The following is a 22680-nucleotide window of genomic DNA, read 5'->3' as shown; positions in this document are numbered from 1 at the left end:
AGGCACCTGGCTGAGCTCTGGAGCAGCCAGATGGGCCCTCGCTGTCTCTCTGACAACAGGAACAGCCCAGCCCTGCGGCTTGGGGACATTTACAAACATGCAACTGCTGCTCGTAGCTGAGTGCTGGGTTCAGCTGTGTCATGTCCCTGGGTACAGCAAGCGAGTGGTGCCTCCTGCACCCACTGCCAGCACTGCTCCGGGCACCTGGGGCACTTCACCCCCCCTCACTCCCCAGGCACCAGGGGTATCGGGTCAGTACCACAGGACCCAACTAGAGAGGAACATGCAGTGCAGCGCTGCCCGGGCACCAGGCACAATGCACTGCCCAGGCTGCTGCACCAGGGCCATGGTGCCAGCCCGCACTGCCTGTGTGCCAGGCACGATGCACTGCCCAGGCTGCTGCACCAGGGCCATGGTGCCAGCCCGCACTGCCTGTGTGCCAGGCACGATGCACTGCCCAGGCTGCTGCACCAGGGCCATGGTGCCAGCCCGCACTGCCTGTGTGCCAGGCACAATGCACTGCCCAGGCTGCTGCACCAGGGCCATGGTGCCAGCCCGCACTGCCTGTGTGCCAGGCACAATGCACTGCCCAGGCTGCTGCACCAGGGCCATGGTGCCAGCCCGCACTGCCTATGTGCCAGGCACAGCACAACTGGCCTGGCTCATGGCCAGGCACGTGCCCAAAAGATGGCTGGAAAAAGGGGTAGAGGTGGGCGGCCAGAGCTGTGTCTTGCACCCTCGTGTTACCCCACGCAGGAGCTGGCCGGAGGGGTGGGGCCCACTCTGGCTCAGCCGCACTCCGCAGCGTGACTCCCCTGCCCAGCCACTCCCCAGACCCACAAAGCCTGGGAGCAGGGGGGGCCTTGGCCAGGCGTCGGGGCCTTGGCCAGGCGTCTGGCTGAACCATCTGGTACTTTTACTCATGGTGCTGGTGCCACCTATTGGCAATTGCTAACCCTGCCTGTTTCGGGTGAATCTCTCTCCTCTAACACTCGGGTCTTGGCCTTGCCTGCCAGACCACGGGGTGCTGAGCGGGAGGCACAGACAGGCCATGCACAGTCCGCAGGGGTCCCTATTCCCCCCACCCCCGGGGGAGCAGCATGAACGGGTCTGCGGGGCCCATGTGCCATAACAGGACTCTGAGTGGCGAGGGGGGCGCCCAGTGGCAGCAGGAGCTCAGTCCAGACACGTTAGCCACCTCACACTCTCCCAGAGAAGGGCACAGCCATACAGCGCATTTTATTTGGGGGTAGCACCCGAGGGAGTCAGTGCTGCAGCCAGCCAGGTAGCTGCACGGCGGGCGGGCCGTTCCTGAGCGGAGCTGCCCCAGTTTCACTGACGTTGGGCATTGTGGCAGCAGAAGGGCCCGGGTTCCTGCCGCCGCTGCAGAGAGATTGAGAACCGGAACAGCACGCAGGTAGGGAGTCGTCAGCGGCAGGCTCAATTTCAAAGTAGGCATGTTCAAAACCCACGTCCCACCCACAGGGACGACCTGGGGCATGCGGGGGACACTTCACCGACAGAGTCCCGCTCCAAATGCCCAGCTCGCTGCAAGGCAAGATGCCCTCCACACTCAGTGCCAGGTGGCTGAACTCCCCTGGGCACAGCCACCCACCTCGGGTCTTGGGGCTGGCTCCTCTCTGACCTGGCCAGCAGTGGAGAAAGCCTGGTCCCCAGGAGCCGGCTGCTGTGGGGGATTCCAGTAGGGGCTGTGGCCGCTGCCATTCCTCAGAGACCAGACTGAGCGCTGAACTCAGCTAGCATGGGCAGCGGTTCTGAGCCACGCAGGCCATCTAGGCAGACAGGACCATCTGAGGGTGACCCTCAGTTTCCTTCCCTTCGGTGTGGAGGCTGGGCCCAGGCCCTGACGTGCGCGACAGCGATGCAGGGTGGCCAGGCGTGGCTGGGCTGATGCCTCTGAAAGATAAGAGATTCCCTTTGGATCTGGCAGCATCCGGCCAGCGGCCTTTCCTCAGGGCCTCCTGCACGTCACCCTCCTCCTCCACCACACAGCCCTGGGGGATCCAGCAGGAGGAGCCGCCCCCGTAATGCCGGGAGATGGGCAGGTCAACCACCGAGCCTCTCCCACCCCATCCCAAACACTGTGCCTCTGGCCTAGCCCTGAATGCCGCTGCCCTGCCCATGCTCCCCTTCCTCAGCACCCACAGCTGCCCCTTCCCGCATGCAAATGGCTTCTCAGTGCCCGGCCCTGCTAGATGAAACCACTTGGCCCTGCCTCCCTTGGCCTCTCTGGCCCAACCCACAAGCAGTGGGCGAGAGCTCTGCCATTTAGGGAAGTGCCCCCAACCCCACCCCACAGGTTTCTCTCGGTGGGTCAGAGCTCAGGAGAGGTGTGCGGGTTCTCAGCTGCAGTGAAGCCCTGGTGTGGGGCTGCCAAGCGTGAGTGTCGGAGCTTGGCTGCTGCTCCATTACGCTCTGGGATATAGACACCTACTGAGGATCATTCGCCCGCTGACCCAGCCCAGCTCAGGACTTGTTGTGGAAATCCAGACTCGCACAGACACGCGTATGAAGGGTGGGATTTCGTCCTCACACACAGCTGGCCCCCTGGCCTCACCCAGCACCCCCTCCTCTGGCACATCCACAGGCGCTGAGATGCGGCATGACTGCCCGCACCTGGCGCCAGCAATTCCGCACGGACGTGGAGCGTGTGCCCAGGAGGAGGCTGGGGTTGGACCCACGTTCCTCCCCCACCGTGCTCCCAATTTTAAAATGCGACCCAGCGTGAGGAAGGTTTGGATGTTCGCTCAGCCACCCCTATTAAACAGGGGTGCACTGTAGGGCTCCAAACGACGGGTGTCCACCCATCCTCCCCCTCCCCCCGCTGGAAAGGAATTAAACGACACAAGGGGAGACTCCCCCCTGGAGCCTACACCCTTGGCCTGGATTCTCCAGTGCCCTGGCCATTCCTGCTGCCCCCCTCTGGATCCTGCAGCGGGGTGATGGTCGCACTCTCTGGGAGGAACCTGCCCATTTCACACCCGGCGCATGAGCTGCTGGCAGATGGGACGACAGAGTCAAGCCCTGTTGCCAGGAGTGGAGGTGTACTACAGCCGGACACAGGAGGCACTCCCTCCCCTTACCTTTGGGCGGAGGAGGGGGGCAGGGCGATCACCCTGGGACGGGCCGTCAGAACCACCTCGCCACGGCTGGCCTCCACCATTATGTTCTGGAGAGTGTTCTCCAGCACCAGCTCCAGCAGGTTCCCGAACGCTGGCAGCCTAGAAAGCCCAGAGGTGCGGGCGGGGGATGTTTAATGCCGCAGAGCGGGCAGCTGAGATTCCCCCGGCACCCACCGGGCTCCAGCAGGTGCTCCTAGCGCACAAGGCGGGTGCCAAGGTGCCACGGCCAGCCACACGGAGAGCGGAGAAATGCAGCACCTGATCCCATGCCCTCCCCTGGAGTAGCCCAGCCACTCTCTCGGCACAGACTGTGCCTGAATCGGGGGCTGATGGGCAGGAGCCTCCAAACCGCCTCGTCTGAAAACCCTGCCTCGTCTGCACGAATCGCTGTGTCCACAGCTGCTCTCATCTGCAGTGCTGCGTCGGGTCAGGTGCACTGCATGCTGGGGCCTGTCACCTGCACAGGCCGCACCGCTGGACACAAGAGGAGGGTGGCTAGCAGGCTGCGCGGGAGAACTCAGTGGGTGGCCACACATAGTGCATGGCTAGCCCACTGGAGGTACAATGTGAGAGGGGGAGACAGATTCGTGTCGAAGGTGACACCAATGCCACGCAGTGGGCTCCCCATGGCCATGCTCCCTGCATCACACCAGCCGGGGCTCCTCCTCACCTGGTGATTGTCTCCTTTTCCTCCCGTAGCTGTTCCTGCTGAAGGATGTCACGCAAGCTATCCGGAGGCTCCTCCCCAGCCGCCCTGGGAGAGGTGACCAGGCTCATCTCACATTCTTCCTGTCTCTCCCCCTCCTCCTCCTCTCCCGGCTTGTCCTTCGCACAAGGGGCTGGGGAAGGAGACACTCTGGAGGAGCCGCCCAGGCTCTGCTTCCTGTCCTGGTGCTTTGCTGATCCTGCAGCCCTGACCTGCTGGAAATAAGGCAGGGGCTCATCCAGGCTCCTGCTCACCGCCTGGTGGAACTGGATGTCCTCCAGCAGGCCTCTGCGATGGGAGGGAAAGGAACAAAGGGATCAGAAACAACAGGCCATGGTCCCCTCTGACATAAGTAGACGCATGCCCGTGAGGCCGATGTCCTTGCCAGTGTAGTGACCCCTAGGGATCAATGTAAGCCAGCTGCTCACACTTGAGTCAGTGGCCAACTTGGCTCCCTGCTAGCCCTGGGGAAGATGGCATCGATCCCTGAGTGCCTATGCCCAGAGCCTGTACAGCCAGTTAGTTGTAATGTAGCATCCTCCAGCAGGATCTCGCACTCTGCAGGTGGGTGGGGTGCAAAGGCCACAGCCGGGGGATTGGCAGTGCTCCGAAGCCAGGACAAACGACAGTTCCAGAATCCAGCAAGCAGCTGGGAGCCACACAGGAGGAGAAGCGGCACTGACATTTATTACAGCTCCTCCCCAGCAGCTGGTGGGCATGCGAGGGCGCGTACACCCTCTGATCAGCCCTCGCGCTCCTGGCTTAGCATGGCTGGCGATGCACAACCCCCAGGGTAGGGCTCCTGCGCTTCTGTCTTTCGCAGGCCCACTTTCCCATTCCACGCCACTGGTCTGACACAACGTTCCCGCCAGTGGAAGGCCAGTAGAACGGAGCGGAGAATCGGGCCCATCTGCAGCAGTCCCCGTCCCGGCCCCCCCCGGTCCCCATTACAGCGGGGAGACACTGACTCCGAAAGGAAAGGGGAGCCTGTACCTGATCACAGCAGCCAGCAGGTCAGTCACCACCTGCATCTCCTGTTCGGAAGAGCCAGCCAGCGCCAGAAGAACAGGGTCTGTCCTGACGCCTCCCTCGTCCTTCCGCCTGCCCACAGCCTTGTCTCCCACCATCTCCTTGAGATGCCTTCAAAATAAGAAAAAGCAGAGGGGGCCTCAGAGACAAAGTACAGTGCCTGGAACTTGGGAGGGGGCCTGAGGGAAACCAGGACATGATCAGGTAATTAGAGTTGGTAGCATCAAGCACATCACTAGGGGCTGGAGCGGGGCCCCTGGCTCACCCAACCTTGCACCGAGTAAGTTTTGGTGCAGAGAGAATCGTTTTTACCACAGCTCTGAGGATACATAACAACAGGGCTTTGGAAAGACATGGGACCCTGCAGCATCCATCGGAGGGATAATGCTGTAGACCAGAGGGCTTGCAGTGCTGGCAAACAGCTGGAAGCAAAGGGGAACAAGGAAGGGCACAGAAGTGTCAGTGTGGAGCAGAGAGGCACCTCTGGGTGAGAGAATGGACTGAAAGAGCGCCCCCCTGTGCCACACGCAGGCACTGCTGAGACAAGCAGCAACCACCTCCGTTGACACATGCAATGACCAGATCAGCTAGTTCCACAGGGATTTACGGATGCCAATAAATTGCAGCCAGTCTGAAACCTGGCTCTCAGCACCTGGCTGAGGGACCTGTGCTCCCTGCCTACGATTCCAAGCAGCAGCCTTGTGCACCAGCCGACATGCATTACCTGGGCCAACAGAAGACTCAGGGAAGGTGTGAGCAGGGAGGCTGCCAGCAGGAGAGCGGACATGTGCTGGCAGCTCACTCGGGAGAGCTATGATTGAAGCCCTCAATCACCATCCCCCAAAGGGCCCGAATTGCCCCTCCAGAGGAACAGCTCCTGATTCACATCAGGACTACTGAGAGGGGACCCAGGCCCCAAGTGTCTGCCAGGAGCCTTCCCGGTCTGTTCCCAACTCCCCAGGCAAGCGTCAGTGCATGCGGGGGTCACAATGCATGTACGTCGATGGCAGAGAGCCGTGAGCTCAGCCCTTGCTCAGCTCCAACCCGGGGCACTCGGTGTTGGGGGATTTAATGCTGCTGACAATGAGCAGAGCACCTTGAGCCCCACCAGCATCAGAGCCCTGCAAGCACAGATCAGACGATAGTTTTTCCTGGGCGAGGCAGGGAATCAGCTGGTGGTTTCTGAGCTAGGCCTGGAGGCAGCAGAGGGGAAGACAAGGTGCCACTTGGTGGTTCTCAAACTTTTGTCCTAGTGACCCTTTTACACAGCAAGCCTCTGAGTGCGACCCCGCCATATAAATTAAAAACACAGATTTTTAAATATTTAACACCATTATAAATGCTGGAGAGAAGCAGGGTTTGAGGTGGAGGATGACAGCTTGCAACCCCCATGTAATAACCTCACGATCCCCTGAGGGGTCACAACCCCCAGTTTGAGAACCGCTGAGGTAAAGGGACACAGTGGCATTACAGATCCCCGGGTTCACTTCCCAAGAGCCAGGTGTCAAGCCAGATCTCAACTCAGGTTTCTGGATTCAGCCACCCTAAATTCCTCCTGCAGCTCACGGAGAAACATCCTTGTCCCAATGCATTTGCTGTGCACTGTGAAACAGCTGCCATGTTTCTAGTCCAACGAGTTGAGTCGACGTGACATGTGTCATAGCATGTGTCATAGCAGGAAGCATGTGTCATAGCAGGAAGAGCATGTGTCATGTGGGAAGTGTCATAGCATGTGTCATAGCAGGAATGTGTCATAGCAGGAAGAGCTATGTGGGCATGTGTCATAGCAGGAAGAGCTCTGGGTCAGGTGGAGATGTAATTCCAAACAAGAGGCTTGTCTTTTCTTACCGGCAAAGGAAGTATTTGGGGAGCTCGGAGCAGAAGTTACTCAGGAAGTCGTCCATGGAATGGGACCTGGCTGTCACTCCGAGGTGTAGCAGATGGGACTTGGGAGGCTCTGGTTTGGCCCACAGTCTACTGGCTTCTTTGTTTATCAGGTGCCTCCTCTGACTGTGGCTGACAGGAGGATTGGGCGCAGGGAGGTTTTTAATGGGGGGCAGAGTCTGTTGGGGAAGAAGTAAAATTAGCCTTTTACTGAGCTTACTGCTGGCACTAACTTCTCCTTCAGCACTGAGCCCTGGTGCAGGAAATGACCAGAACTGGGTCTAGATACCTGATCTCACATCACCATCCACACAGTGACCAGAGAAGGAGGAAGTGTCAAAACACGGAGGCCAAAAGGAATGAAATGGAGACTGACCCCTCTACCCAGCCTTGCAACAGGTTAGCAGCAGGGCCAACTTCCTCTTTACACTGCCTAAGACCCAGGGCCTCAGCTCCTTTCATGACATTATTAGCCTGGGTGATTGGCGCCCAGGTCTGAGTGCCTGGGTTAGTCCAGCCCAGGGGTGAGCAGCCGCACTGCAAAGCCCTGCCCAAGTCACTGCGCACCCCCATGTGTGTCGCCTGGACCTCTGGAGGCAGACCCCAGAGTTCTCTGTGCTGCATTAAGCTGAGCCCCTCTGATTCTTTCCCAGTGAACTGGGGGACAACTTGTCTGTCCAGCTGGATACAGGTGGAATTGTGGGAAGGCACTGGAAGACTGTCGGCACTCGAGTGATTTAGCCTGCATCTTCACTCCACAGTGGACTGCTACCAGCCCACGTGAAAGCCTATACTCTCAGTCATGCCAGCTAGACTCAGTTCCCAGCACCATCAGTCTCAGGTGAGAGGGTTTTGTGTACAGATGGGAAAGGGTTGGGGCAACACCCAGGGAAGAGTTTGTGTTAACTCTGCAGTGAAGTCAGATCCACAGGTGAAAGGGCAATTCAGTCTCTATGGTCACGCCCTGGCTTCTCCGCTGACAAGGGAGAATTAGTAACATTTCTGTCAAGGACGCCCAAGTAGGCAGAGATCTCCCTACACATTTCACACAGGGAAGGTGGGTCATTGCCAGCAGGTTCCAATCAGCCTGCAGCTTCCACCTAAACTGCTCATCCCTTCTCAGTCATCTCCCTTCCCCAGCCAACCACCCTCCCATTCCAGTCTGATGTATGGTGAATGCCCCCAGCTCCCCAGCCCCACCCTCAGCCCAGGAAACTCCCCAGGCTGGCTCTGGCAGGTCGAGAGACTCACCATGCTAGATGCACAGAGCCGTCTTCAGTCTCAGTCTGTCCTACAGTCCCTGCTCTTGGAACTCCCTGGGTCCTGAGACCCTCTCTAAGGTCACACCCTTCATCTCACAGCCCTTTGGTACAGCCCCCCACAGAGCAGCCCACATTCGAGACACCCCAACACACTGCCGATGAACCGCATGACAGGCAGAACCCTCTGTCCACGGTGCCAAAACTTTCACTCAGCAGCATCTTATCTCCAGCCATCAATGTACGTTTGGTTCTAATTTAACCCACCTCTTCTGTAAAGCTAGCAGCCAACAGTCACAGCCAAACAGCCTAATTCTTCTATGTACGAACATCTCCTCCCAGCGTGGCAGTCTAGCCTTTCAAGCAAGCGTTTTACTGGCTCTGTGCACCCTGTCAAGCCAGCCTCCTTGCCCCACATTCCCCAGGATCTCACTGCTGGGCTCGGTCTACTTCCGGGTATGGAGCCATCTTACCTTGCACTGTCTGGTCACAGCGGGCGACTTGGTGAGTTTTTCCTCTGCAGAGGAGTCTGATGAGCTCTAAACAGAGGAAAGGAAATGAGAACCAGGTTCTGTTTTACCCGCTCCCAACCGCAACAGAGCAATCTCACTCCCCAGTTAGTCAGTTTCCAGAGCCTCCGGTTCTGCTCTTCACCAGGCTCTGATCAGATATTCCCTTCCAAATCTCAGATGATCTTTAGTAAATTCAGAGTTTGCTGGATGAGGATCATTTTGATTTCCTTACAAAGCTACCACACATGCCAGCCTTTCTCAAGTGTTACACATGCAGCAGAAGGGACTGAGGTATTCTTGTGGGTAAAACAAAAGACAAGGAGCCAAGATCATCTTGGGTTCTAGTAGCCATGGAGCAACTGACCACAGGAAGCTTGGGAAAGTCACATGACCCCCTTGCCTGTCATCGGCCCAGAGGGGTTTATTTTTAGAGAAGGCTCCTCACTGAAACCCAGATGCAACTCTGCAGCTGAGAAGCTGGAAAAACAAATTACACACAAAGAAGCATCTTGTGCCCTTGGGGAGCTGAGAATTCTCAGGAACTGTTCCTTACTCCGGCATGCTGCTTTAGATTGCTCTCGGCCCCCAGGTCCTGCTCGGTGATGGTGAATTCCACAGTTTGCCGTTCCTTCTCAGCCTCCCATTCCTGGAGCACCTTCTCGTACTTAGCCAGTGGCTGCTGCATGACAACCTAGGAAACTAACCCGAGATTAGAAGGAGCAAGGCCAGCAGGAAGGCGTAGAGAGCTGCCCATGCCACATTCTTCCTGCAACAGCATAAGGCCATGGACAGTGTATGGTTCATGCTCTCTGGCTCATAATACATGATCGTCAATAGTCATGCGAACCAGCATTCAAACCCGCGGTCCTTTTCCCTTGCCGTGCCTTCCAGGACCTTGGAGGATATGCCCTGAGTCCTGCAGAGAGGTGGACCGATCTCATATCAAGAGATCTCAAGAGAGTATTAGCAGCATGGGTGAATCACACATTCTGCTCCTAGCAGTACAAGAAGCAAGTGCCCCAGTTCAGTGACTGCCCCAGCTCAGTACATTACTCATTACACAAGCATTTCTCACAGTTAACCTTAGTGTGACGAGCCACAGCCACACCTCCATCACGAGTGGGGATTGAACCCCAAATGCCTAGTGCTAAACACCAACGGCCTCCAGCCCATGAGCTAAAGAAGAACTCTGTTGTCAGCAGTAGGCTGTTAGTTGCTGGGGGCAGCCCTAGAGGGAGACATGAAAGCATCACTGAGCCGATGAAAGAGGCAGGTACCCCCCACGTCTCACCTCACACACCAGATCCGCGTTGTAGAAGCATGGGTTCCCAGATGCTTGCAGCGTGATGATGCAGTGGGTACCGTCCCTGGGCTGCACGACCCCCATCTCTGGTACGATCTGTAGTGTCTAAGACACAGTGTGGACTCATTACAGTGACCTCTGTCCGGTATGTCTCTCCTCACTGGCTGGGTAACACAGGCCTCGGGAATTCTCCCAGGCTGCCCTCCACATGAAATCACTAGACCTGGGAGGGATCCTGGAGCTACCACAGGTTTCACTGGTGTGGAAGGGTTATGGGGACCCAGGCTGCCGAACAGGAGGCGTGATGCACTACTGCTGATTCTGCGCAGCTAGAATCCACTCAAGTCCAGTCTCCAGACCTCCCATTCCCTATCTTCCTCTGAGCTCTGCTGCTTTGCCCAAATCCCCAGTCAGCTCCTTCAGGTTTCTAAGTACCCTTCTTCCCCCATGTGCTAATGTACATGCCACCTCCATCAGACTGCCCGCTCTCCCCTTGTTCTGATGCAATCAGAGAGCAGGGCCCTTTCACGGCCCAGCGTGGCAGAGCTGAAAGCAGAACTTACCTCACCGGCGCTAGAAGTGCCGATGTGCCAGGCAAAGATGACTGCCTCGCTCTCAGAGGCATTGTTGAGAAAGACGAGCCGGCTGGACTTGCTGTAGACTGGGATGTTTCCAAGGCAAATCCTGTGCTGGGATAAGAAGGCTGTCTGGAAAAGAGAAACCAGGCAGGAACTTCAGCCAGAGAAGATGGGTGCACGTTCCAGAGAGACGAGCACAGCTCTACCCTGTATCTGTCTGATGTCCAGCAATCGATGGGTCACGTTTGGCTAGCACCAGATACACTAGTCATTTATATAATGCTGGACATACTGTTCCAACAAGACAATTACTGCCTGGTTCTAGGGCCATTCCTGTCCTCCAAGGTGGGGTTAGCAAACCGGGGCACTGCCCTGCCCAGGTTACAAAAGCTGTCTCTTTTCGGCAAGGTGGCAACCCTTCCCAGCAGCAGGAGGTTCCAGGCCGCGCAGTGTAACGACACGGAGGATGTCATGGTGCAGCTGGGTTAGACAAGAGACATCCCCGGAGCACAAGAGCTGCAGCTAAGCCAGAGTCTCCAATCAGAGCAGCTGCTCTTTTGGCAAGTTCTGAAGACCCCCCACTCAGTAATAGCGGGCAAACCCTGGGGTCCTGACTTGGACAAAATCCCCACTGACCGGACTGCGAGTTCCAGGTAAGCACTCCATAACTCAGCCTGGTGCAAGGTGCTGCAAACACTAATTAATTACACTGAAGAGTTAGAGAAGTTTAACAAGCTTCGGATTACAAATTCTTCAACAAAAAAACTTCAAAAACAGACTCCAACGAGAGACTGCTGAATTGGAATTAATTTGCAAACTGGATACAATTAACTTGGACTTGAATAGAGACTGGGAGCGGATGTCATTACACAAAGTAAAACTATTGCCCCTTGTTTATTTCCCCTCCTACTGTTCTTGTAAAGTGCTGGAAATGGCCCATCTTGATTGGTTTCAGAGTAGCAGCCCTGTTAGTCTGTATTCGCAAAAAGAAAAGGAGGACTTGTGGCACCTTAGAGACTAACCAATTTATTTAATGCATCCGATGAAGTGAGCTGTAGCTCACGAAAGCTCATGCTCAAATAAATTGGTTAGTCTCTAAGGTGCCACAAGTACTCCTTTTCTTTTTGCGAATACAGACTAACACGGCTGTTACTCTGAAACCTGTCACCTCTCTTGGTCACTCTTGTTACAGTCTGTATGGTAACACCCAGTGTTTCATGTTCTCTGTGTCTATAAAATCTCCCCACTATATTTTCCACTGTATGCATCCGATGAAGTTAGCTGTAGCTCATGAAAGCTCATGCTCAAATAAATAAAATCTAAGGTGCCACAAGTCCTCCTTTTCTTTTTACGGATACAGACTAACACGGCGGCTACTCTGAAACCTGTCATCTTCCTTACAGGAAGTCTGCTCCGCTCTTACTAAGACCTTGTCTACATTACAGGTTATATCGGTCTAACTTTCACACTTCTGTGTGATGTAAATAATCCACCCCCTGAGCAATGTGACCTAAGTGCCAGTGTAGACAGAGCTCTCTCAGCAAAAGAGCTTCTCCTGCTGACAGAGCTGTTGCCTCTTGCCAAAGCAGCATTAGTAAGCCAAACGGAGAGCTCTCTCCTGCCAGCTTAGAGCATCTCCACCATAAGTGATCACACTGAATCCTCTCAACTTGTGTTACACCACTGGATCCGGGCTCTGGCAGGCCAGCTCTCAGCTGGGCCAGGCAGCCCACAACCAAGTCTCACGACACTTTTCACTGTGAACAAGTTGTTAGTTGCCTGTTTAAGTAGCAACCCTGATGTCTGTGTCTGGATCAAGTGATGCCTAGTGTACTGCTGTTAGCACATGGGTGTGCGAACCTGGCCCAGGAATGAAAGGAGCATAGCTTTCTTTTAATGAATAAATGACCACGGAAAAGCTGCCGTACTCACTAAAGGTGACCGTTAGCTAGCTTTAATCTTTAATAATGCGATGGTCACATGACAACACCCCAACAACCATATTGATTCTGGTTCCAGTGGAGATGGAATTGCGAGTAAATCGTCTTTCGGGACAACAGCTACCATGGGCAGGAATCTGGCTTTTCCAATATCAGGCCAAGGCGCTCCCCATGCAATCAGAGCCTCTAGAAAAGAGGCCACCCACCAATTTCAAACCTTTTCATGCACTTCTGGAATGACTGCCCTTGCCATGCTGTGGCTATGGTAACATCGCACCTGGTGCTTACCTGCCCGGGCACTGTTAGTTTTGAAGAACCTGGAGTCACTGAAGGAGACAAGACTTGGTCAAACTGGGCGGTCTGTCCCATAATATTTGGATCGTAGCCTATTCCCTGGAAGGTGATCAGAGCCGAATCTCCCTCCAAGATGTGGATGGGAACATCCACCTGCCACAGAAAGGGCAACCAGGATAAATTCAGGGCTGCATTTTGAGGGACCCCCTTACAAAGCAATGTCTTTGCTAATGAAGCTGGACTGCAGCCTCCTCGTTTGGAATAAGTGACCTGTGCAGTGGGATTCTTAGAGACACTGACTAGCCAAGTCCCCCTGAGACCCACTAAGTGCAGGGACACTAGCTGCCTGCTGGGTATGTGGGTTACGTAACAGCACTGTACAACAGATACCTCTTTGGAGTAACTACCTTTGAAAGACTTCCCAGTCTGATCCTATAGCCAGTTATGGATGTGTTGCAACTTCAAGAGCCTGATTCTCCTTTGCACCAAGGCCCCTTTAAACCACGCAGACCCAAAGTCTCTAGTATTTAGGCTCTCTCTGTTCTCATCCTGATTCCTCGCCCCGCAGTTTCATGGTGGCGCTACAGGGGGCTCCCTGTCTGGCTACGGGGCCAGTGACACTAGATCCCTGCAAGCACAAGGTGCAGAGAAAGCTAAGGTTCTGGCGAGGTAGAGCAGAGACCCCTGGCCAGGGGCACAAGGAGGAGGACAAGACCCCAGCTGTGGGGCACACCACCCATTGCTGAATGGCTCCTGCCAGGGGATGGCCCCGCACTCCCAGCAGCGAGTGCGTGAGCAGGGTCATGGCAACAGGGCTGCAGAGGGCAGCTGAGGAGTATCAGACCCAGGAGTGACACCGGGTCCCTGCAGGCGCTAAGTCCAGCAGGGGCTGTGCTTGCCCACTGTAACCAACAGATTTTTTTCTGTCAGTGTCAGCATGCCAGGTGAAATCAATGTTTCGCGACGACAAATGATTTAAATCCTACCAAGCCAATTTCTGATGTGAACAGAGAGGGCTGCAGGATCTTGGCCTCTTCAGCCGCCCCAGGGAAAGCACTTTACACAATCACTCGTTTATACTGAGGAGCATCTTACCGAGTATGTTCTGGCTTCCAGTGGTGAGAAGACCCACTCAATGTGGCTTGTCATGCCGGGAGGGATCTCCCCCCTGGGATTCAAACAGACAAACACGGGGTGCTGGAAATTCTCCTCCTGGATTTTCATCACAGAGTCCAGCTGAACCTCATAAGCCACAGCCATGGAGCCCCCGTTGTACAGCTCATAGATCTGCAGGTAACAGAAGTTCACTGTACCACGCTGAAGTTAAACTAGTTAGAAACAGCCCTCAGGCCTGAGATGAGGATTAATGAAGTTCACAAGTCAGGGCATTTAATAGAACAGAGGTTCAGAGGGAGGAGACCCCATAACGCCAGAATTTATAACAAAGGGTCTGGTAGGTGACCATACAAAGCCAACATCTATCACCACATCTACATACACTCTTTCTGCTACAGCTCCTCCCACACACTGCCCACCGAACGCAGTTTTACTCAGGTCCAGTGGCAGCAGGCTGCAGGAATCAACAATATATGCTAGCATCTTATGGGACAATCAGTCCAGTCAGATCTTTGGAGATGGGAACCAGAGTTCAGAGATGGTGACCTCCCGCCCGCCTCCCCAGTGCAGAACAGGCCCTAACGCCCATCTCCAGGGCTTGGGCTAGTTCCAGTCTCAAACCACCCATGTGATGTGGAATAGCCTCTCACTTCCCTTGAGAGGCTATTCCACAGCCTAACAAGTGCCATTGCTTCCTTCCCTCCCCAGCACAGGCCGGCATTCTAGCTATTTTGCTCTGCCTGCTGGTAGCTAAGAGTCATGGCCGCTCACCTGTTTGGGCGGGCTGGAGCTGCCGATGGCGATGGGGGTGAACAGATGCTTAGTGGAGGTAAAATGAACGTACCGCTGCTCCCGTTCCACCGTCACGCCAATGAAATTCAACTACAGTGCAGGCCAGGGAAAAGAACCAGTAATTCTCTCCAGGAAGAAAGCATCATGCTGTCACAGTTACAGAACTAAATCAGTAATAACAGGAGAGGCAGATAGGAGCTAAGAGGCATAAGCAAGGAAGGTAAATATTACTGACCTGTACAGTCTTCCTCTCGGAAGGTTTGAATTGCACCAATCCCCACCCCCGCCCCATAGGTGCACACTCCCAACCCGACAGCTGTGAGACAGAGCTTTGGCGCTTTATCCCCTGTACCAGGAGATGGTACCAGCCTAATCAGGGAAGAGCTGTAAGTGATTCCCTTCCTCCAATTCTCAGTCACAGGCCCTCACGCTCGGACAGTGACCCATTCCAGGGAGCTCTCTAACGTGGGGGAGCCTAGAAGCTGCCACAGGAACCAACAAGCATAAATGTGAAGTGGCAAACCAGTGGAGTTATCAACAGTGTCCCCTCTGCAATGCAGCAGAAAGGAACCTCAGAGGCTGGATGTCCTCCTCTCACCAACTCTATGGAGCCCCTGAGAGGGCAGACCTCGAGCCACACGGGGCAGGGAACTGCAGGCTATAATTTCCCGTTGGAGTGCACCGGAGAAACCCAGAGCTGTTTGATCTAGAGCGTGACTGCAGCGTTGAGGTGGAGACTGCCAAGGAAGCCCCAGATACAGCTGTTGGACAGGGTGTAGGCAGGGTTCACAAGAAGCTTGGAGGCCTCAGAACTCCACAGCGAAATGGTTGAGCCGGTTTTTCTTCCAATCGTATAAATCTTTCACCTTTTACTAAAGATTTCCGTGGAGAGGAACATTTATGAGTTTCTACCCAATTTTTTTGTGAAACTTTTTTAAGAGCCCAGGTGGGAGAGCTACTAAAGCAAGGGGGAGACAGGACCCACAGAATTCCTGGGTTCTCAGAAACCCCTGGGAGATGCTGATGTAGTTCTGTAGTTAAACAAGAGCCGAGTAGACAAGAGGCTGGTGGTGCCTCTAAAGTACCTCCTCACCCTGATCAGGAAGCTGAGCCTGACACAAGAAGAGAGCAGGCACTAACAGATTCCCAAGGCACGATATCAGTATTATCATCTCAGAGCACCGTACAAATACTTAGCGCCCCAAGGATCAGGGCTCCATTGTGCCAGGCTCTGCACAAATACAAGGGAAGACAGTTCCTGCTCCAGACAATTCACAATCGAGACAGACAAGCAAGAGTGCCTGGGCATGAGATAGTCCCCAAACCCGGCACTCCGATGAGAGTGGGAGATTCCATTTCCTGAGCTTGACTCAGGGAGCCAGGCCTGCTGGCTTTATCCAGCGGGCCCTGCTTTCACAGGACTCTGATCCCCAAGGTGAGACACCTGTTCCCCTGGACACAGGGGATGTTACCTACGGGCGGTTGTCTCCATACAACTGACAATCAAAGTAGCAGGATGGAACTTAGAGAAAGAGATCAAAAGGCTCAGGCTTGCTGAGATCAATACTTTCAATCCTGGCTGAGACCAATACTGATGGACTCTGTAGGCACTGGAAGTCTGCCCATGATGATCACTGTCTGTCTAAGCATGCAGAGCCCAGAGACGGACACCCACGCAGGGAGCAGGGTTGCTCAGAGAATGCCAGCTCCACGTAACTATATGCAATGACCAGTTAATAAGCTTTTGAAAGCTTGAAGCATTTAGGGGTCCATCCTGTGGATTCCACATGCCAGTGGGGATCCCCCAAAGATCTTGCCCTTCAGTGGAAGTGATCAAGCCCCCACTCTAATCTGCGCTCTGGGAACCAGGCTCTATGGCTCAGACTCTCTCAGCATCTACAGCCTGCAGTCGGCTTCCTTTCAAAGCCGCTGATGGCAGCAAATTCTGTCCAGCCCACTCTCCTACTCCACCGCTGTGCTCTGACAGTGAAGTCAGAGCTGCAGTGCCTTGGATAATGGAGACTGGCCAAGCAAAGGGTTTCCAATGCCAAAAGCTACCACCTCTCTGGAAGAGTGGGGCATGCAGGTTCCCAGAGCTGGGAATTTGCTCCTGCAAAAAGTTTCCTGCAGAAAATCAATGTGGTTTCCTTCAACACCCCCACAAACCTAGAGTCACCTCAAAGCCAGAACAAGTCACTTTCGACCATTAGCTTGCACCCCAGTGGGAGGGGAGGGAGTGAAGGCCCCATAAGAGACCAGACTCCAGATGGAAAAGGTCACTTATGAAGAAAGGCAGTGCCAGGGGGGAGAGAGAGAGGTGGGAACAGATCCATCATCTTGATCCTTTCTGGGCTGGCTTGCTAGTGATCAGCACCAAGCTGTGCTTAGGGCTCAAAGATGGACAAAGAAAATCCATGCCTTGGGTTGGCCCACATGCCCCTAACATCATCATACAGACCCCAGCCTGCAGGCAGTCTGCTCTCCAGTCTGGAAGCACACAGACGGCAACGACCCTCACCCCAGAGCTGCTTACTGATGCCATCTGAGATATCCCAGGTCCAGCTCTTGGGACAAACACTAAAGCAGCTGTTTCCCTTGAGGCTACGATGGATTCTCCAAATGGCTCCAAGCCTCAATGAATTCCCAGGCATGTCTCTGTTCCCCTTCTTTCCTATGAGTGCAGGCAAAGAGCAATCTTCTGCACCATTCCTGCTCCTCTTGAGGGGGAGGAGCCATATTAGCAGGTGTGTGGTAAGCAATACACAAGAAGTAATTGTTCCGCTCTACTCCATGCTGATTAGGCCTCAGCTGGAGTATTGTGTTCAGTTCTGGGTGCCACATTCAGGAAAGATGGGAAAAATTGGAGAAAGTCCAGAGAAGAGCAACAAAAATGATTAACGGTCTAAAAAACATGACCTATGAGGGAAGGTTGAAAAAATTTGTTTAGTCTGGAGAAGAGAAGACTGAGAGGGGACATGAGAACAGTTTCAAGTACATAACAGGCTATTACAAGGAGCAGGGACAAAAATTGTTCTCCTTAACCTCTGAACAGGGGTCAGCAACGTGTCCATGGTAAAAATTTTGAGGTCTGTGGTAATTTTGAAAGAAACGTTGAATGACTGATTGACATAACCCCCCCACAGTGTCTGTCACTAAATATGGTAATTTTGTCAAGTGTCCATCGCGCAACATGATGGTGCACAGGACAAGCAGCAATGGGCTTCAATTGCAGCAAGGGAGGTTTAGGTCGGACATTAGGAAAAACATCCTGTCAGGGTGGTGAAGCACGGGAATAAATTGCCCAGGGAGGATGTGGAATCTCCATCACTGGAGATTGTTAAGAGCAGGTTAGACACACCTCTGTCAGGGACGGTCTAGAGATAATACTTAGTCCTGCCATGAGTGCAGGGGACTGGACTAGATGACCTCTCAAGGTCCCTTCCAGTCCTACGATTCTATGGTTCTATATCATGCTTCAGCTCCTGTCTAGCATCCTCCATGTGCCATGGGCGGGGGGGGGAGAGGGGGCATGCAGAAGGGTTTCCTCAATACCTCTCCCTTTTCCCCTTCTCTCTCTCCCCACAATATATCAGTGCAGGAGAGGGAAAGTGTGGGGGACGGGCAGCTCCTTTCTGATGCAGCATATCAGCACCCTTGACACGGGTGCACCGTAGCCTGTGAGTGCACGGGAGGGTGGTGTTCCCTTCAGTGCACAGATGCTGCATCTGCCCCTCCACTGGTCCAGGACTCCCTGAGCACGGGGGCCAGCGCAGCTCTCTGTGTAGTGGCTGCGGCCGCTCCTACAGCACTGAGCTCTCTCCAAGACTCCTTCAGCATCGTTCCATTCTCACTCTCCTCTGCACCTCGGTCTGGGGCATGGTGGTGGCCACTGGTCTTAAGCCACTAGAGTCTCTACCGGGCAAGGCAGGGCCATGTGCCCCACTGTCCTCTGGAGCTCTAGGCCTAATCCCTTCCTGGCTGGCTGGCAGAAAGCTGCCGGCCCCTCTCTGGAGTGTGCCAAGCCGGCATCACACAGGGAGCCCATCCAAGGGCTTCAGGGGAAGGTACAGTTAAGCCACTGTTTGAACAACTTGTTCAACGGGCTGGATTTCCAGCTGACGATAGCCCTGAAAGAAAGGAATGGAAAATAAAACACAATGTGAACACAAAGCTCTCCGAGGAAACTTCAGAGACAGACAGGAAGGCTCACAGAGGTCTGAGCCGTGCCCAGCAGAGCACAAGGTGACTTTGGCTCTAACTGAGAAAGAGAAATTAGTTCCAATCCCAAGGAAACCCTCAGGGAAAAATACAAAACAGGAGCAGCTCTTAGCTGTTTTAGTGATCTGCAAGGCAGGGAGAACAAGTGGCAGCTCCTCACTCATGGTTGCGGAGAAAAGAACTGACAGATGAAGGCACGTGGGCTGCTGTCCCCACCTTTGTACAGGCAGGACAAAATGTACCACCTGCTGGCACTGAAGGAATAGCTGCCTTCACACCTCAGAAGCTGTGGGAGATCCTGACGATCACATGCTGGAGCTCAGAGCAGGGATCCAACGCAGCTGGTGCTTTAGGAGAAGGCCCATCTCAGAGGGATTTGAAGTGAGACAGTGTTGATGAGGAGGAGTGATGAAGGGAGGGTAAATATACCAGAGAGAGGGCATGAACTGCAGAGGTGAAGACTCTTGCACCAAATGTGTGGAGCGGCAGAGAACCAGCCAGTGTGAGACTAGGAAAGGGAATCTGGAAGCAAGTAGAGAAACAAGGTCCATGAGATACTGCAGGGTGGGCAAGTGTGTGGAAGATTGAAAAACCAGGAAGGCTGTTCTGAGCTGGCTCCTGAAATGAGTGTGGAGCCAGTGGAGCCGTGGAAGGATGGGGCTCCTCTGCACCGGCTGTACCATGTAACAATCCTCAGGGCAGAATCCCAGACCCCCTCCAAGGAGAACGCCAGTGGGGTTCAGGTGGCAGGACGCTGGCACCCATGCGGAAATTTTGCCATGGAGCTGACATTTGTAGCCCACTCTACAGGGTTCAACTGATAAAGGATAGGAACTTAATTAATGCCAGTCAACATGGCTTATGGAAAATTGGTCTTGTTCAACAAAGCACATTTTAAATGTATTGAGAACTGATTAACTCACAGATCTCCAAAAATAGCCATCATGGGGAACCCTTGTTGAATAGGACATTTCTATGGGGTCCAACAGGGAGCAGTTCTAGGCTTGATGCTATTCAACATTTTCATCCACGATCGGGATGTAAATATAAAATTGCTGCTGATAAAATTTGCAGATGACACAAATGTTGGCGGAATGGTAGTAATGAGGGAGGGCTGTCCTACAGAGCGAGCTGGATAACTTGATGAGCTGAGCTCATTCAAACAAACTGCATTTCATTACAGCCAACTGCAAGGTCACAAATCCAGGAACAAGGACTTCAGGCCACACCTACAGAATGGGGGACTGGAAAGCAGGGATGCTGAAAAGGGTTTAGGGGTCAGAGTGGGAAAGCAGCTGAACGTGAGCTCCCAGTGCAATGACATGGCAAAGAGGGTCCATATTTTAAAGAGGACGTTGAAAAACTGGAGATGGTGCAGAAAAGAGCCACAAAAATTATTCAAGGGCTGGAAAAACACCCTAGAGTGAGACTCAAAGAGCTCAAAAAGAACATGAGTATTTGTGGCACCTTAGAGACTAACAAATTTATTTGAGCATAAGCGTTCGTGAGCTACTTATATGCTCAGATAAATGTGTGAGTCTCTGAGGTCCCCCAAGTCCTCCTGTTCTTTTTGTGGATACAGACTGACAGGGCCACCGCCACACTGGCACCTGCCAAAGAGCTCAGTCTGTCTCGTTTCTCAAAAGGAAGGCCGAGGGGAGAAAACGCTAGGTAGTAGAAGGCCTGTAATCTCAGTAGTCAGGGAAAGGCAGAATAAGAGCCAAGGGCTGGAAGCTGAAGCCAGACAAAGTCCAATTCCAATAAAGCACAATTTTTTAACAGAAGGTGATTAACCAGTGGAACCAACTCCCACGGGAAGGGCTGGATTCTCCTTCTCTTGATGTCATCAGCTCTAGACTGGAACCTTTCTGGAAGCTGTTCTAATCAAACGAGTTCTTGGGCTCAATCCTGGTGTAACTGGGTGAATGTCAATGGCCTGTGCCATGCAGGTGGACAGACTAGACGATTTAGTGTTCCCTAATCTATGAAAGGTGCCATGGGACTACAAACTGATTGAATCTGGGTTTCATGCCTCATCCGCAAGAAGGCACCTCCATCACAACACCCCCTAGCCCCAGGCTAAGGTACTGGTTCGGTACTGACCCCACGGGAAGGCCACCATTTAGTGAATGCTTCGCGGCTCCTGTGTAAAGTGCCTCCGTGTGAATTCAGCTCCTGGAACTCACTGGCCTGCTAGCTGCGCGACAAGCAACGCCTGCTATCTTACCAGAATCTCTCGGCCATGGGAGACCTTCAGCAGGACCGGGAGCCGATCAGTGCCGACGAAATCATGTCTAGCAGGGCAAGAAAAACCACCAGGGTCAGCGAGAGAGAGAGAGAGAGAGAGGAAAACATTAAAAATCTAACCCTGTGCCTGGAGTGACAGAATCGAGGGTCATACAGTGAATGCGAGACAATTCGTCTCCCTGCTAAAGAGAGTCACCGTAGAATAAGGGCCATTGACGCAGGGAGGGGCACAACTGTATTTGATATAGACACGCACCAATGTACAGGCCGAGCCCTGGAGCTCCTGGAGTCCAGAAGAGTTAGGGACAATCAGGGTTAGACCCCAAGGGAATGCAAAGCTGGTTCATTTTTCTATACAGCGCCGCTGTCGCTGACTCAGCCAGTCCCTGGGCCACCCTGATTTTTTGAAAAACTACTAATCGATAAAACCACACAAACCGGCTCTGGGAAGCAGCTCCCCAGCCACCTTTCCAGTCCCCACTCTGTCCAGCTAGCACAGTTTTAAAAGATATTAACGTGATTGCTGTAAAGACCACACTGGGGTCAGAAAAAAGGGGACAAAGTCAGAGGGACTTCTCTGGGGGCCTGCTGGGGACACACCGTGTGATGGGAATGTTTCCAGCATTGAGGTACAGGAGGATCCTGGCAGGTACGCACTGACTCCTGTGGAAGGGAAGGCCCAGGAGAGGGGGGCATGAACTGTCACCTGTGAGAGAGCTGCACTGTTTGCTCCTGTCCTGGGAAGAGTCTTCCTGACTTTGGGGAAACACTGAAGAGCTGGTTGTCCTGAACTCTCATCTGGTGCAGCTCACTGGGGTTGAACTCTGTGTTTTCTGCCCAGTGCTCCACATCAATCTTCTGGTCAGACGGGAACAGAAAGGCCCTATGGACTCAGCAAAGCCAGTCAGCCAGAACAGGAATGAGAATGGGCATCATTCCCCTTGTTCTGATGGTAAATATGCCAAGGTCTGGGATCATGAAGATATCAGCTTTAGCACAAGGCATGGAAGTGCTGGAAACTCCTCACCACTGCCATCCTGCCAGTCCCCCCCAGGCTTGGTCTGCAGAACCCTCTGGAAACCCAATCCTGGGTTCCCCACACAGATAGAGCCATGAGTCTCAGGCCTGACCTGCAGGACACAAGATGGAGCCATGAAAACTGGGACAGTCCCGCACAGTTTGTGATGGGCAGCGACCCTAGCTTTTCCTCTGTAGAAGGGCCCCAGGTGGGTGATGGGACGGAGTTCAGCCCAGCCGGGTATTCAGAACCCTCCCGCTGAAGTCCCCTGTCAAATCTCCTCCAGCTCACCCCCTCAGAACATAGAGCCCCTTAGATGCCAAGTGCACTCAGTGCCCTGGGAGCAGCTCCGTGTCCTGGGGCAGCAGCTCTGATTCCAGAGGAAGGCACTGGGTTTAACGAGAGCTACGTACCATTCCACCGGCACCACCCCATTGTTCTCCAGCATGAGGATCACCACAGATGGCTCGGCTTCAATTGGAGCAGCCCCAAAGTTGAAATCCAGCAGGACGGGGGTGTGCACGGGAGGGACTGGGCAGATGCTGTGCAGGGCAGAGAAAGAGGAGATGAAATCAAGCCAAGAGGAAGGAAAGCTCACTGGAGGTGCTGCAGGAGCTGGACATAACACAACTGCTGGGAGG

General features: G+C 53.9%; 1 protein-coding gene and 1 non-coding gene across 2 annotated transcripts in view; one reads left to right on the top strand and one right to left on the bottom strand.

Moving 5' to 3' along the window:
* Positions 1-1793: 1793 nt before the first annotated feature.
* The window catches only part of CFAP65 (cilia and flagella associated protein 65), a 46704-nt gene continuing 25817 nt past the window's right edge, over positions 1794-22680 (bottom strand). Inside the window, exons 17-31 of the mRNA XM_077830194.1 lie at positions 22453-22581; positions 21728-21904; positions 21002-21068; positions 14536-14646; positions 13744-13935; positions 12643-12801; positions 10400-10543; positions 9825-9941; positions 9087-9224; positions 8495-8560; positions 6727-6941; positions 4843-4989; positions 3814-4137; positions 3105-3242; positions 1794-1917 (exon numbers count right to left, since the gene is read on the bottom strand). Coding sequence (XP_077686320.1) covers positions 1794-1917; positions 3105-3242; positions 3814-4137; positions 4843-4989; positions 6727-6941; positions 8495-8560; positions 9087-9224; positions 9825-9941; positions 10400-10543; positions 12643-12801; positions 13744-13935; positions 14536-14646; positions 21002-21068; positions 21728-21904; positions 22453-22581 — 2248 coding nt within the window. The remainder of the gene's footprint in view (positions 1918-3104; positions 3243-3813; positions 4138-4842; positions 4990-6726; positions 6942-8494; positions 8561-9086; positions 9225-9824; positions 9942-10399; positions 10544-12642; positions 12802-13743; positions 13936-14535; positions 14647-21001; positions 21069-21727; positions 21905-22452; positions 22582-22680) is intronic.
* On the top strand, positions 15386-15500 carry LOC144272514 (U5 spliceosomal RNA). The gene has a single exon (XR_013347577.1). It is a non-coding gene; the product is annotated as a U5 spliceosomal RNA (small nuclear RNA).

Source organism: Eretmochelys imbricata, chromosome 11, assembly GCF_965152235.1.
Source record: "Eretmochelys imbricata isolate rEreImb1 chromosome 11, rEreImb1.hap1, whole genome shotgun sequence".
In the NCBI taxonomy this organism is placed as follows: Eukaryota; Metazoa; Chordata; order Testudines; family Cheloniidae; genus Eretmochelys; species Eretmochelys imbricata.
The sequence above is the reverse complement of the archived record's forward strand: the minus strand, read 5'-3'. Positions and strand labels throughout refer to the sequence as shown.